We start from the raw sequence: 15,268 nt of genomic DNA on the forward strand, positions 1-15,268 counted from the left end.
TGAAGCTAACCCGCCAGCGAAAATCTCAGACCTACGATCATTTTTAGAACTCGCCAGCTACTGAAACAGGTACATCCAAGACTTTGCATCCGTAAGCAAGCCCATGAGAGCTTTGACAAAAGTGCAAGCGACATTTGATTGGACAGATAGATATATGTCACGAGACATTTGAAACAATCAATGCATAGCGGACGCAAAGAACATGGCGCACTTCGGCACATCAAGCGAGACGAAATTGGTTGTAGGTGCCAGTCCATACATTTGGGCACCATCTTGACACAATTGATCCCAGGGACAGTGGGACGTGCCATATCGTTTCCTATGCCAGAAGAAGTCTGTCGAGGACCAAACAAGCATATTCGCAACAAGACAACACGGCTGACTTCCTATTAAGATATCTGCACAAGAACCCAATACCCACACCTGCTATTGCAGATCAATACATTCACTACATAGTACACAAAGCCATTCCAAAGGGAGTTGATCTGGTGCACATAGCTCAGGAAACGGAAAATGATCAGGCCATGCAAACCAGCTTTAGATGTATTGCGTCAGGACGATGGAAGCAGGCCAGACAGGCGGGTGACTGCACCAACCCCGAAATTCAACAAGACATCAGTAGTTTGGTGGCTGTCAGGGAGGAACTGGCTAGATCAGATGAAGGATTGTTACTCAAAGGCACCAAAATAGTTATTACCCGGACCCTACAAAGAAAAGTCTTGGAGCTGGCACATGAGGGACACCGTGGGATTGTATCCACCATGAGAATGCTACGGCAAAAGGTAAGGTTTCAGCAGCTGGATGGGCAGGTGGAGATGCTCCTCCGACAATGTCCCACATGTGCAGTCATCCGTCCCCATACAAGTCCCAAGCCATTGAGCATGTCTCGGGAGGATAACTCAGGGGCAAGGTGCTCGCCTTGGAAGCAAGACGACACGGAGCACCACAGGTTCGATCCCCGGGTCTGCGCTTAGAAACCTCCGTGTATTAAGTGCGTTATGAATAACCAATCATATCATATCATGACAGATCTTCTAGAAAGAGTTTGGGATGAGATTGCAGTTGATTTCTTTGGGCCCATGGATGGGGGGAGTACATATTTGTAGCTATAGATGAGTACTCTAGTTTCCCGGATCGGCAAGTGATGCCTTCCACCTCAGCTTACCACACCATACCAGCATTGGACAGGATGCTCGCTGCATATGGGATACCAAGAGTAGTCAAATCTGATAATGGACCCCTTTTCACGGGGCAAGACTTCAAGACAGTCGCAGAATACATGGGCTTCGCCCACCGATGAATCACACCATTAGGGCCTCAAGCCAACGGAACAGTAGAGTGTTTTATGAGCAACATTAAAAGAAATGAGCAGATTGCATGCATGACAGGAGAACCTGTTGAGAAGATTCTGTATCCGTTATTGCATGATTATCGAAACACGCCACACAGTACGACCGGGAAAACACTATCGGAGGTGTTGTTTGGACGGAACATATGCACAAGAATACCCATGTCACGGCTCAGGGAGAAGAATATATAGGAGACCCTCAGATGAGCGAGAAGGACGTGAGTGCCGAAGAAACCATGAAACAGCGAGCAGCTGGGACCAGGAGAGCTCGCAAGCATGGCCTTGTGAAAGGTGATGTCGATAGTACGCCAGAGCCGCAAAAACACTGTGGCTTTTGACGAAGAACCATTCACGGTCACCCGAGTGAAAGGGTCTCTTGTCACTGCTGAAGGGGAGAGGAGAGAGGGGACTCGGAATTCTTCGCACTTCAAGAAGATGCCTGGGGTCGCCATGAGCAGATATCCCGCCGAGGACCCTGACGCCTAGGAATGGGATGCTCCCTATGACGGTGATGGCGAGGACTCTAGGGAAGAGCAGGTCAGTTCACCCATGCAAACTGCAAATGGCTCTCGGCAGTCAACTGTGATGGAGAGGCCACAGAAGGCGCGAAACAGGCCTCAGAGACACAGAGAAGAAATGAACTGATTAGTCGTTTCTGTTAAGAAAGGGGGGGGTTGTGACGTCGTGTGAAGTCAACACGCAGGTCACATGTTAGGGGCTGCCAGAGGGACGGGGAGGAAAGGGGTTGGGCCACGGAGGAGGGTCAGTTACAGGTGGAACACGTTGTAATAAAGGCGTGCATGTTTAACCTCCACATCTTCTCTGCTCCTCTTTACGTGTGCGGTGAGATGGAGGAGCCGTGTGGGTGAATGAAGGAAGCTCATTGCCCAGTCTTCCAGGACACCAACAAATGTAGAACTATATTCTGTCAAATAAACCATTTGCTTCCATTATTTAAAGAAAAAAAAGTGGTGTTCATGAGATGTCTATCAAACACGTTGGCTCGCGCTGTACAAGCACGGGACCGGCTTTAAAACGGTAACCAGGTCGGCTTTAGGTTGTCAGGTATTGGTTTTCTGCTTGAGTCTCTCAAGGTTTCCTGATACCGCTGAGAATGTGAAGGCAAGTCCTACCGTATTACTCATTCAAAGGACAGTCCAAAATGTAAAATGGAGCCGGCAGGGGGAAAAACCACGCGAGCAATACATTAGCCCATGTAGACAACTCATTAAACGTGTGTGGCAGACTTTCCACCTCCGGGATGTGGATTACAGCGGGGCAGACAACACTCTTGGATAGCCAGAACCATTCCTGGAGATTTCCCATTAAGAAATCTGTCTCGTCAAATGTAAAACGCGGCCACGGGACCTGCTCTATTCCAAGTTCCAGTGTCGTCTTTGGAATTGCAAAGCTGCCAAGAAAAGCTACGTATACATGCGGGGAAGCGGGGGGGGGCTTGTTCGCGGCGTTTGATGACAGGTTTGAATTCTGAAAGGCGAGCCCTGAAGGAGCTGGGAGTTCGAAGCAAAGGTCGGGTTCGCTTTAATCACAATCATTCAATGAAAATCAGCCATGTGCTGTAGGCGGCGAGGTGTGCGCAGTTGCGCGGCTTGCCCACGAGGGGTCGCACGCTCCTCTGCTCGTCCGCGGGCGCGCCTGACACTGGGTTTCCAGTAACAAGAAGAAGTGGGAGGCTGCAGCCAGCAGCCCAGGACCGTATCTTGGCAGGGCAGGGAGGCAGCGTGCAGAGCTCCAGCTCCGGTGTGGGGTTAGCGAGAGCAGGCTGGTGGCGGCAGCAGCAGCGGCAGCAACTTCCAAGGAGACCCGCAAGACTTGGCGGAGCGAAATGACGCAGACTGTCACCATTAACGGCCCCTCACCCTGGGGATTCAGGCTGGTGGGGGGCAAGGACTTCAGCACACCTCTGACCATCTCCAGGGTAAGTCTTCCATGCAGATGTTGCACTCTTGCTGAGCCACGCTATGTGTTAAGCCCTCTGTGTCCAGCTGTGTGCGTGATCGAACTCGTTCCGGGTCCGTCTGTACATCTCTTCTGTCAAAGTCTCTGTCATTCTTTTTGCTTTGTACCGTCCATGGGATATTTGATATCTGTCCATCTGTTTTCTCTACTTCCATCCATCCATGCCTCGGAACACTTGACTGAATACACACCCACCCCCCATCCATCCTCTCTGCCTTTCTTCTGTCTCTCGCACTCTCTCTGTCCACCCATCCCTACCCACACCACCCACCGGACACTTGCTAATCTCACGCATCCGCCAATCACTGCGCCCGTCCATCTCTCCTCCCGGGTAAAAAGAGCGCTTTGTGTGGTTCAGGCCGGGGACAGCGATTGTTTTTATTAGTAAAAAGAGTTGTTTTATGCCGAAACTCTGTGGACTCGGAATGAACACTGGACGGCGGCCAGGAAATGAACTTGGAATGTGTCTGCCATGGCCTGTGGGATGCAAGGACCAGAGTTTGGGCACCGTTCTGCCGCCGCCACCTGTAGCGAGGAGTGAGGCAGCGCCGGGCTCGGCGGGGACCGCTACGGCGTTGCCTCAGAACTGTTTGCCTCGCAGTACACCGCCAAGAAACGTGTTAATATGCCTCACGAGATCTAACTAAATGCCTCTTTTCTTTTCTAAATGCTGCCAGCTTAGTGACCGGGCACAGCTGCGCTGGCTTCACAAATATGTTCCGGGAACATGTGCCAGTGAAATACAATTCTATTAAAGCAGAAGGCTACCTAGGCAGCACCCTAGTACTGATGTGGGCTACGTGCATGCGATGTGCATTTATATAGCGCCTAGAGCACACAGCCACTTGCTGGACCCGCCTGTATGTGGAAGAGCTGGTGGGCCAATTGAGGCAGGAGTGTGTTTTCTGGGGGCCAAAGGGTTTGATTCTTTGCCTGGCACTTCGGGGAGTCTTGTGCATGTGCCAGGCTCAGGTGCGAGGGCCAAGGCGGGTTATGTTATGTTACCATCCTTTGTAACGTGTCGCCCAAGGGCACCATGGCGTGAAGGACTTAGATGGCAGAGAGCTACAGGACCTAAAACAATAACGTTTTCAGAAGATGACGGTTGCCAGGCGGCCCCCGAGGGCCCGCAGCTGGAAATTGCCAGGGGACTGAGACTTGCCCATGGAAAGGGGGCCTTGGTTAGCATACACCCCTGTGTGACTGATCCTTCCAGATGCCAGAGGTGGACTGGGAACCAAAAGAGGCCCTGGAAATAACTTTCAAAGTGGCCCCATATTATTCATTTTCAGCAAGCCCAACCCTTTTCCTATGGGGAAATTTGGAAATAAAATAGGTTACCACACAAATGAGTCCCAGGGTGCAGAGGCCTACCAGGAAATCTCCAGAGTTCCCTGTAGGCCAGTCCTGCCCTGCTACTGGCATGGTCTACTACTGGGATATATGCAGGGGAGTATCCAGCCTTGCAAGAGCGGGGGAGCGAGCCACAAAAAAGTCAGCGCACGCAATTCACCTGCCCCAATCTATTTTATTTGTTAACATTAGTGGCAGATGGCATTTTAAAACGTAACAAAAAAAAAAAACTGCAGACTCATTACAGATGCAGGAAACTCATCTATAGAGGCCTCTGGCCAGGCGTTCTGCAGCAAAAAACATGCAAACTTCCTAATTTGCACATGGATTGGACCAACTGAAGTGACTTCACAGAAAAGTACGTCGCAAGGAGCATCATCAGTCTTTGATAGTTGGAGGCACCATGGAAGTGACTTTAGAATAAGTTGCCATAAGCAAGACAAGTGGCAAATAACATTGTGGTGCAAAATACATAAATTGCACTGTTATTATATATGGATCAACTCTACAGTCATTAGGTTTTTTTAAATAACAGCATAAACTATGAATTGAATCACTTACAAAGCCGCAGATTAGACACAGTGCGATTAAATGATTTGCCCAGGATCCCACACTTTGGTCAAATGGTGAAACGAGAATGTGGGCAATTTTAGCAACTGAGCACATCTTCCCAGGTTTAGTTGGTATAGACATTTATTAAGGTTTTGCTTTGCATTTCATGTGCTTAAATAATACTTTATTTATAGCAGTGCCTTGGAAGCAAACCACATTACATAATAAACTAGCCTTTCATAGTAAACTAACTATACACTATATGCATTGTCATAGAAATATGTTGAGTAATAAGAGTATGGCTTTAGTTTTATTCTCCCCATCCTGCATGCAAAGTCACAATAGCATCGTGCAGATTAATGTGAGCCTAACCATCATTAAAGACATAGTCATTATGTCCTAAAGCATGCAGCATTATGCACCCTTCTCACTTCTGATCACTCCCTTCATTCCCATTTCTAAAGGGACACAAGTCCCTGCTAATAGAAATCCCCCCCCCTCATCATTGCCCAATAGCTCACAATTAAATGCTCTGTTTGATACAGAGCAACGTGAGAGCCCCTCTGCTGCCCAGAGCTCCTTGGGACATTGTCCTTGCAGCGGGACACCTCTCCCCTTCAGAAAGGGTAAGGTGTCCTGCTGCCAGGACAATGAGCGTGCTGAGCAGGAATTGTTCGGCACACAGTCCTGCCAGCGGTACATCTTTCCCGTTGGGCACCCTCATTGAGGTACCGAACGAGAGAGGTGTCCCACTGACAAATGCCCAGGTGAGGCTTTCAAAAGAGCCTCTGGGGTCGGGGCAGCTTGCCCCCCCCCCACAATGCACCCCTGCTCGGCACGCCACTGGATATATGCAACAGCTTGCTCTTTAAATGGAGGGTGACTCAGAATGCTTGAGCGGGGGTGGGTCAGGAGCCAGGGCGACCAGACTGATATGCAAATGGTAATTTCTCCTATGCAGAGGCTACGTGGTTCTAGACCCTCCGGAGCGTGATACATCCCAGAGAGCAGGTTATTTGAACCATGTGCATACTCAGTATAAAAATGTGATGTATATACATCTTTTTTTGTATATTTATGTAACTGTAACCTTGCAAGAAATGCGCCCAGATGTCTTTGGGCCAGGCGCGCTATACAAATAAACAAAATACAAAGCATCAGCAGAGGGGCTGCTCTTGGCACATTGTAGGGGGCTCCCCCTGGTGGTGCTGCACAGTATTGCAATGAGTTTATGGGTGGCTTATGCTTGGTGGTCAGCTTTGGGGCCAGAGTGCTGCTGGACCTCTCCCATTTAGGTGTTTGCAGATGTCGGTAGTGTGATGTGAAGCACAGTGGAGCGGTCTGGTTTTGCCCCCCCCCGCTACACTATTTAGGGAAATGTTGTGGGCAGGTGTTTCCCATTCGGCGATGCCTGAATGGATCTTGCTAGCTTTGTTCAGTCCTGTTTTGATGATCAGAGTTACACGAGGAACTGGAAACTTCTCTTTCTCTTAACGGGAAGCAGAGAGCCTGGCGAGAGAGAGACAGGTACATGAAGATGAAAAGAGGTGGGTTCACATTTCGTTACTTTAGACTCATCCAGGATGAAAGCTGTGAGATGCTCTGTGGTCTGGATGAGTCTCATTTATAGTGCCTAGCTCAGGGAAAATTGGTAGCCCTCCCATTTCACTCACCACAGCCATAGCTCCTCTTAGAATTCTAAATGTGATTGTTCTTACATTGAGCCCGTCACTAAAGGTGGTTCCGACGCTACATAGCAGTCACCTATATTTAGAAGGGCAAACACATGGGTTAATGCGCCTGCTGCAGCAATAGCTGCATCACTTTGGTTTCACAAGTTGGAAGTCTCAGTGGGCTCCACTCTGCCCTTCATCCTTTTAGGAGTTAAGGAGAATACCAGTGACATAGGCAATAGTAACATCGCTTATCTACAGTGCTACGAAGTTACAAAACAGTGACAGAAAGCACTAAATAAAACAGAGCAATAATACTAATGATAAAGGAATACTATTAATATTAATAATATTAATAATAATAATAATAATAATAATAATAATAATAAAGCCCTTCTGCCATTGTTGGTCTCGCTGCGCGTAGCTCTGTAAGAAAAGGGAGGTAAGCGGTGTGGTGGGAGAGGCGGACGCGCGACCTGCGTTGTTGATGAGTGCAGGTTGGAAGTACCTAGTTCTTGTGATCCTTATGGGCAAACATACTCCCATACAGGAAATGGGAAAGAGCAGCCTTTGCTATGCATCCACTCCACATATGCTGAGAAGCGGGGGAAATATATCCTCACTACGTACCCGGCATCTTCATCAGCTACTCTACTTCATCAAAGTACTTTTTTCTGGCATACCTTCCTCCGTGACAGACCAATTTTTTCAAATTTTCATTTCCCGCCCCTTTCCACTGAGAATATAACATTCCAAGAGCCCCCATCATGCATCGGTTCATTTTCTTAATACTGCGTGTCCCATTACACCTCACTCAAGTGTAGGAGAGGTGGGCCGAAAGTATTGTGTTGAGGAAGAGTAGGACTGGGAGTAATGATGTTCTCTGGTAAGCAATGATATGATATGATTGGTTATTTATAACGTGCTTAATACCCAGAGGTTTCTAAGCGCCGACCCGGGGATTGAACCTGTGTTGCTCCGTTTCGTCTTGCTTCCAAGGCAAGCACGTTGCCCCTGAGCAATCCTTCCGAGGCAATGGAGATATTACTGCCACGCTCCTCTTCTTCATCCCCGTATCTACTTCAGAGGAATACCACAGGCAGTGCCGAATGGGCCTATGCAAGACAACACAGGCCACTAAGTGTGCTGATCGCACACCTTGCCACCATTTCCTTTCCAGCAGTCAACCGCACTTCACCCTCCCCCAGGACTGCTGGAGCTAAAAAAACGCATCCAAGGAGTGTCTTCCCTTGTTTCGCTAGTTCAAGAAGCAATGCCTTGTGACCTTAGTTTAATCTGCCCAGGTTGCCAGTCTACAAATATCTTGGATTGGCAACTCATTGGCTTCTGCGCAATGCACAGGCACCCCCCTTGCCGATCACCCTTGGACCAAGCCGGGCAGAGGAATGACCACTGAAGATTATCTTATCACAAGCCTATGCCTAATCCACCTGTGGATTGTGATAACCGAAGCCTTTTCCCCCTACCCTGGATCCCAATAATAATATTCATAATAAATAATGATTTAGCATTTACATAGCGCTACAAAGCCTCAGGTATCTGAGCGCTGCTTATTATTACCCACGGTGTGTGGTGCTCATTTATCGACCTCGGAAGGCCCTGCCTGAATTCGAACATGCATCAGCAGGCTCTACACGGATGTCAAAGCGAGCGCTCTGCTCGCTGTGCTATCGGACCGACTTATATCATTACATACCAATAATTCATGAACGGGCTATCTGATTGGCTGTCACTGGCATACCTGAAGAAAGTGGTTTTAGCAAACTTACGCCGCTGAAACCGGTAGACAGCAGAGACTGTAACAGGGGTGCGATCATCCTTACCCAAGCAAACAGTTTTGTTCTGATCTCCTTACTGACCAAAAAAGTCATAAGGGCCTGCAGAGAGACCAGAGCAAGTGTCTTCGTTTTAACATAACAAAGCTCTTGTTACAGTAAACACTATTTTATACTATGGAGATTCTAGGGAGATGTTCAGTTTGCCCATAGGTCATTACATTGTATTGTACCTGAAATGTACCACTGAACTATGCCATAGTTGTTCTCTTTTTAAGTACGAATGAAAGAGAGTCGAAGAGGGGAGGTCAATAAGGTTTTCTAGAACAGTGACGTTTGAAGAACGTAGAAGACAGTACATCTTTCTTCTTTTCTTAGTCTATCTACTTTTAGATGAGCTGCACACCAGTGCTGCCTAGAATTAGTGCAATAGGCAGCATTAGTGAGAAAATCACGTTATCCTGTGTCTCTCTCTAAGTGTGTGGACTCTGAGTTCTTCTCCTCTTTAACGGTTGGATGAGTGTGAAACTTGTTAATAATAATAATTTAGCATTTATATAGCGCTACGAGTCCTCGGGTATCTGAGCGCTGCTAATTATTACCCACGGTGTGTGGTGCTCATTTATGAACCTCGGAAGGATAAAAGGCTGAATTTGGCACTGTCGGAATTCAAACCTGTGTCAGCAGGCTCTGCGCTGATGTCAAAGCGAGCGCTCTACTCGCTGTGCTATCGGACCGGCTACTGATGTGCAGATGTGTTAGCCCTTATATTGTGTTAATACTGCCATATCCATGCCAACACAGACCCTGTGATATCCAGTTTGTGCCATTGCTCTTTGTCTTGAAAGTCACAGTAAGGGAAAACAGACAGAAACACAATGGGCCTCATTACAAGTTTTCCGGTCCGGTAACTACCGTACCAGTAAGCTTGCCGGTACTGTAGTTACCGGACCGGCAAACTACAAGTTCTGCTCGCAGGTGCCTCTTCAACCGCCAGGACTGGCCTGCCGGGCGGAATGGCACCCGCGAGCATAGCATGTCGGATGCACCGGCACCATTGTGAATGGTGACGGTGCATCCAACCTCCCCGTTCCCATTGAGCCCTATGGGACTCAAATGGGAATGGGGAGTAAAAGTTTCCGACCCCTGTCAATAGGGGAATACAGGGTCCGCCAGGGTTGTAATGGCCCTGTGTTTCCCGATTGCCAGGGGCTGGAGAAATTCGCAAGTTTGGCACCAGCCTCCTGGTTTTACCGACAAGGCTACCGCCAAACTTGTAATGAGGCCCAATGTCTTGGCTTGATCAAACTCTGTAAGAACCCGAGGCAGAAAGGTCGGGCCACACCTGAGGACAAGAGATTCAGATTATACCCATAGAAAAGAGGCTGCATACAATAACGGCTGATTTCTCGCTTCCATCCATGTGAAATATTTACTTTCTATAGAGTCGGGGTTTGAAAGTGAAGGAGCCACCTCGCAGTCAGATTCTGACAGTCAGCATCTAGACCCTAAGGTTCTCAAAAGTGCCCTAATGGCTGCCCACTGGGCCTTTGGAGTGGCACCGCCCCCCGGAAGACATTGCAGAATCCTACGCAGGGAACAATGGAGGGCCTCCAGTGCTCCATTACTTCTCCCAAGCCTACAATACACCGTCTGGAGGGAAGGTCTCTTGGTGTTGCCATTTCCTAGAGCCAACTATGGCGTCGGACCCTAGCCTTTCACTTTCCTTGTCCGCCATTGCTGGTGCCGTGTCCCTTAGTAAGCACCTTGAGAGGACACAGGGAATGAGGATGGAGAAACAAAGGAGCTACCACCAGCTGCAACCCAGACCTCCTCCGCGAAAGAGGCAACGGAAGGATTACTTGAGACGCAGAATCTCTGATCGTCAGAGCCACTTTGGCTATCATGCAAAGAGGCGGAAATGCACAGAGTATCACTTCCAGCCAGTGCCCTGTCATGCCAACCACCTTGCATGGCTTCCCACATACATACCAGGAGCTGAACCTCGCAAGCAGGCCATGTCGACGGGAATCAATCGAGTCTATCAAAGAGATACTGATTTTCAAGCAGATAAAACGGAACACTTCCTGACCCAGCTCCCGCTAGGACCATGGAAGTATCCTGCACAGGTAGTCTGCATGAACTGATCTGAGAGAGAGCAAATTGTGTTCTCCTGTAACCCCAGCTCGAATGCCAGACATTTTAGTGGGCTGATGCGAGCACCTCTTCGAGCCTGATCACATACACTGTGGCATATGCGTTGTCTGTCCTGATTCCCGCTTCTTCGCCGGGATCCTGAGTGCAAACATTTAGAGAGCTTTGCATTTAGCTTCTAGCTGCCTCCACTTGGGAGGAATGGCTTGACTCCTTTGAGTTCCATCTTTTCCAAAGCTGGAAAATCCCCAGTGTTGCGCCCCCCCTGTCGGCCCCTCCCAGAGGACTAGCATGTGTGGTAATCATGGTTTGCTAGGACTATTGCAATGGAAATCTTATAAGGCGATGTCTCCTCTCCAACCACCACTGAAACTTCTCTCTGATATCTGAGGTGATAGGACCACGTGCTAAAAACTCCTGAGAGTCAGTCCTCCAATGCCTGCGAATGTGGGAGAGGAATGGACACATGTGTATTCTCGGCAAGTGTACCACAACCACACTGGCACCCATTTGTCCCAGCGCCACATTTTAATGTGTGCCTGATGGGACCATGGGTGCATCATATTCTTAGTGGCAAGGGGGCGGGACATGCACATTTGAAAAAAGATGGGTTGCTGTCATGATGCCTCAGAAGTAAGTACTGGGACGAGGAAGAGGGACGTGGAGGCAATGGAGGATTGCTGGGCACATTGGCATATACGAGGTTGGCATCTGTCCCATGTTTCCAAGCTAAAGGCGTGAGACATAATATAAGTGGTCCGTTATGTGCCTTCCCACGGATGCACTGTTTTGCACAGTATATGATGTGGATTGTTGTGGTGTGCTGCTAAAGCTTACAGCCCTGCCCTTAAGTGACACCTACCTCGAGCAAATCAAGCATGGGTTAAAAGGATATACGACTGGGTGTTGACTGTTCCCTTGGTAATCACCTGTGGCGCAGCAAAATTCCCCTCGTGTGCTTTCTGTTCGGTCCTTTGGCGTGTAAACAGCTTTGCAGTAATTCTTCGGAGCATGACGTCAGAGATAACAGCAGGGCGCGTTTGTTCAACAGGCTTCAATTAAACGCGCTCTGAGCAGTGAGCACCAAGTCATCCATTGTTAACAGTGATATATCAGAGAAGATGTCCTGTGAATAGGAAACTGCACCGCTCACTGGTGGATCACTGTGTGAGCAAGCAGTGTGCTTGCCTGTAAGGAAGCCAGGTCTGCTCTGCACATGCACAGCAACATACTCATGTTTTTGTTCTGTCCTGTGCACATAATATAATGTGAAAGGCCTTACAAGGGGACAAGCATAAGGCCGGTTTCTGTAATAGCCAATCCTTGCTTTCAATGGCGTGTACTACGAGGCTTTGTGTGCCAGCGCATTTTACTGTTTGTGCTAAGGGTGTGCATGGTCGTCCTTTTTGCATAGGAAAGCATAATGGCTCAGCATTCATTGTTGTCACCTCTCAGCTGGTCTTCTGCACTACTACTGAGAAAGAACCAGTAAGCATAAAAAGGGATGTTACACTACTGTATTTGTGGCTCATGGTGTGCTCACCTGTCCTGGAGGCCATCCATTAGGGAACACCGACTTGAACCTCGAGTTGCCAAGGGGGTCGGGGGTGGGTCCTGGGGTTCTGGCAACCGTCCTTATAGGTCCCATACTTTGTGGGATAACATATCTAAAAAATGTGATATCTGCCAGGCTAGACCTACAGGGAAGTGCTTCCGGGTCATGAGAGCTACTTCAGGGTCATGGGCAATGTACTATAATGACCTAATTTCCACTTCATAACTCTGGGAGTCTAGCCACAAAGAGAGAGGCCTGGCCTTGAGGGTGGGGAGACCATAAAGGTCCAATCAAAACTCAGGGCTAACCAGCTAGCACCTCCTCATTTTAATATTTTGGAGGTGTGGTTTAGAGGTTAAAGGGTGTCGCACAATGGGAGGAGAGGAGAGCTGCCTGATGTCATCTGGGTGGAACTATTGAAAGCTTGATGGAGATTTAGCATTGCCTGGGAGACAGCCTGACACTTCCTGGGTTGGAAATGCTAATGAGATCGCTGAAGGAAACCAGGGAAACACAGACAGAGGCTGGGATCTTTGAAAGGAGAGCCAAATAGAGGGTCCAGCAATGCTGACGTCCTTCCTGAGCGCCAAACCCAGAGATATTCAGTGTAAGTAGAGTGTACAACAGGACAAAGAAGGTGGGGACCTGTTTCATGTAATACATTCCCCTTAATTAGTAGTGGGGGGTTTGGAAGTAGACCCTTGGCATATTTTGATAAATAATAATGAAACTAATTTCCCTGTAGCCAAATAACACAGGGTGCTTTTGTTAACACTCAAAATTAACAAACTCCCTTCCAGTGTGAATAAAAATATAGTCATTTAAAGTAAGTGGGTATTCCGAATTTCCTTTCCAACCCCAAAACTCCCTAAAGGGAAGGGGTGACCTGGTCTAAAAATGAAATTCCTAGCTGTCCCATTCTTCAGACCTGGCTTTTAAGTAGAAGGGTGCCGAATGTAAGTGGCTGGCTGGGTTTTGGGTGCTGGGGCAGAGAAGTGTCTTGCGAAATAAAAGAAAACAAAGTCCCTAATTGAAAGGCGAAACTCTCTCCAGAGAGTGAGGGAGAGACTCCTGGTAGAAAGAGAGTCTGCATTGCATAGGGGCGAAGATGGAAGAAGGGTTCTGTACATCTAGAAAGTATCATCAAAAGTCTGTTGTGTTTTCAAAACTGCTAGCATGTTCAAGTTTGAATATACAAAGCGCTGCATGCGCGAAATAGCGTTTGAACATAGAGAAATGTTGCATGGATTTAAATGCAAGCTTTCCCAAGGCTTGCCAATGCTCGTGATATGGTAATGTTCCAAGGTGCTGTCTAGTTTGACATTAAGGGATTTTCGTGTGTGGTGAAAGTATTGAAATACTCATTTGACCTATATTCTATTTACTGGAGACTGAACAGCAAAAATGCACATGCATTGTAATCTCAGCTGTTTTGTTACTGTTTATTCCCAAAATGGTGAATTATTTCTACTGAACCTTTGTTTGGTGCCACGGAACACAGAATGTGGCGTGCCATGTGAAGTAGGGTAAATATTACATTTTTCATAATAAATATTAAGCATATATTCTTTCTATAGACCAGCCTGGTTCTAAGCTTCACATTGCTAAAGGGGTGGGGGGGTGGGGAGGGATTCACTGGTTCTAGTTGAGTCACAGACAGAGCTTGATAAAATAGCAAGGTCTATTTGTGTGGCACTGTTGATTGGTGGGGGATACTCCCCAAACTACCTGTGGTCCCATAAATCTGCCTCACAGGGTGTCACCCAATCAGTAGGATTGTCTGTTTATACCTCTAGAAAAGTATTGGGTTTTATGCAATGTTTTTGTTGGCAAGATAAAAACATACATGTCACATGCGCTGTAATTTAAATGAAATTGGGCGCTCAACAAACATGGAATGGCAAAAAGTATATACAAAGCAACACAGAATTAATGATTCACTAAATAGGCAGCCCTTGAAGTAGCGCTAATTTATTGTTTGGCATAGTTAAGAGTTCTGGGTGTTATTTAGCTTTGTGTGACGAACAACATTTAGGTTCATCTTTTTAATGTGTGCTGTATCAAGGGCAGAAGTGATCAAACCTGACCATCTGTTTATACTTGCAAGAGTGCCATGCCATAAACAGTCAACAGTGTTTCGCTTCTGTGCATAGTTGGCAATACCTTCATCAGGGATGAAGTAAGTTATATATAAATGAATATACAAAACATTATGCAAATGTGCATAGCATAAGAGCACACACAGGACACTTACTCTGGTACTGGACAATTCTTTGGTACCCTGATACCTCTGATAACCTGGGTATCACCGATCAGGCTCTGCCCTGGCTGACCTCTTTCCTCTCTGATCGACCCTCTCAGGTCACACTTGGGTCCTTCCTATTATCTATCTCCCTCTCTACCTGTGGTGTTCCCCGGGGGTCTAACCTCTCGCCCTGGCTTTTCAACCAATACCTGGCAACTCTCGCCCACTGCATTGCCATTTTCTGCTCAAATTTCCCAGTGCTACGCTGACGACACTCTGTCTTTGTCTGAATGCTAGCAAGACTGAGGTCCTCCTCATCGGCACACCTTCTCCATCCTTTCTCCTCACTCTCTGTCCGGCCTCCCTTAGCCCTCCTCCTACCCCCACTTGCAAGTCTAAGAACCTTGGGGTCATCTTTGATTCCACACTTTCCTTCTCTGCCCACATCTCTGATGTCTCTAAAAAGTCAAACTTCCTACTGCACCTCCTCAGAGGTACTCTGCCTTTCCTCTCCTTCCCCCAAAAGCTCACTGTCTCCCAAGCTCTAGTACTCTCAAGGTTGGACTATTGTAACAGCCTCTTTCTAAATCTACCTGCCTCTACTTTCCGCCC

General features: G+C 47.8%; 1 protein-coding gene across 1 annotated transcript in view; it reads left to right on the forward strand.

Moving 5' to 3' along the window:
- Positions 1-3,011: 3,011 nt before the first annotated feature.
- PDLIM4 (PDZ and LIM domain 4) overlaps positions 3,012-15,268 on the forward strand; it is a 659,501-nt gene continuing 647,244 nt past the window's right edge. The window contains exon 1 of the mRNA XM_069652514.1: positions 3,012-3,287. Coding sequence (XP_069508615.1) covers positions 3,195-3,287 — 93 coding nt within the window. The 5' untranslated portion in view covers positions 3,012-3,194. The remainder of the gene's footprint in view (positions 3,288-15,268) is intronic.

Source organism: Ambystoma mexicanum, chromosome 3p (assembly GCF_040938575.1).
Source record: "Ambystoma mexicanum isolate Mex_15411 chromosome 3p, UKY_AmexF1_1, whole genome shotgun sequence".
Lineage (NCBI taxonomy): Eukaryota > Metazoa > Chordata > Amphibia > Caudata > Ambystomatidae > Ambystoma > Ambystoma mexicanum.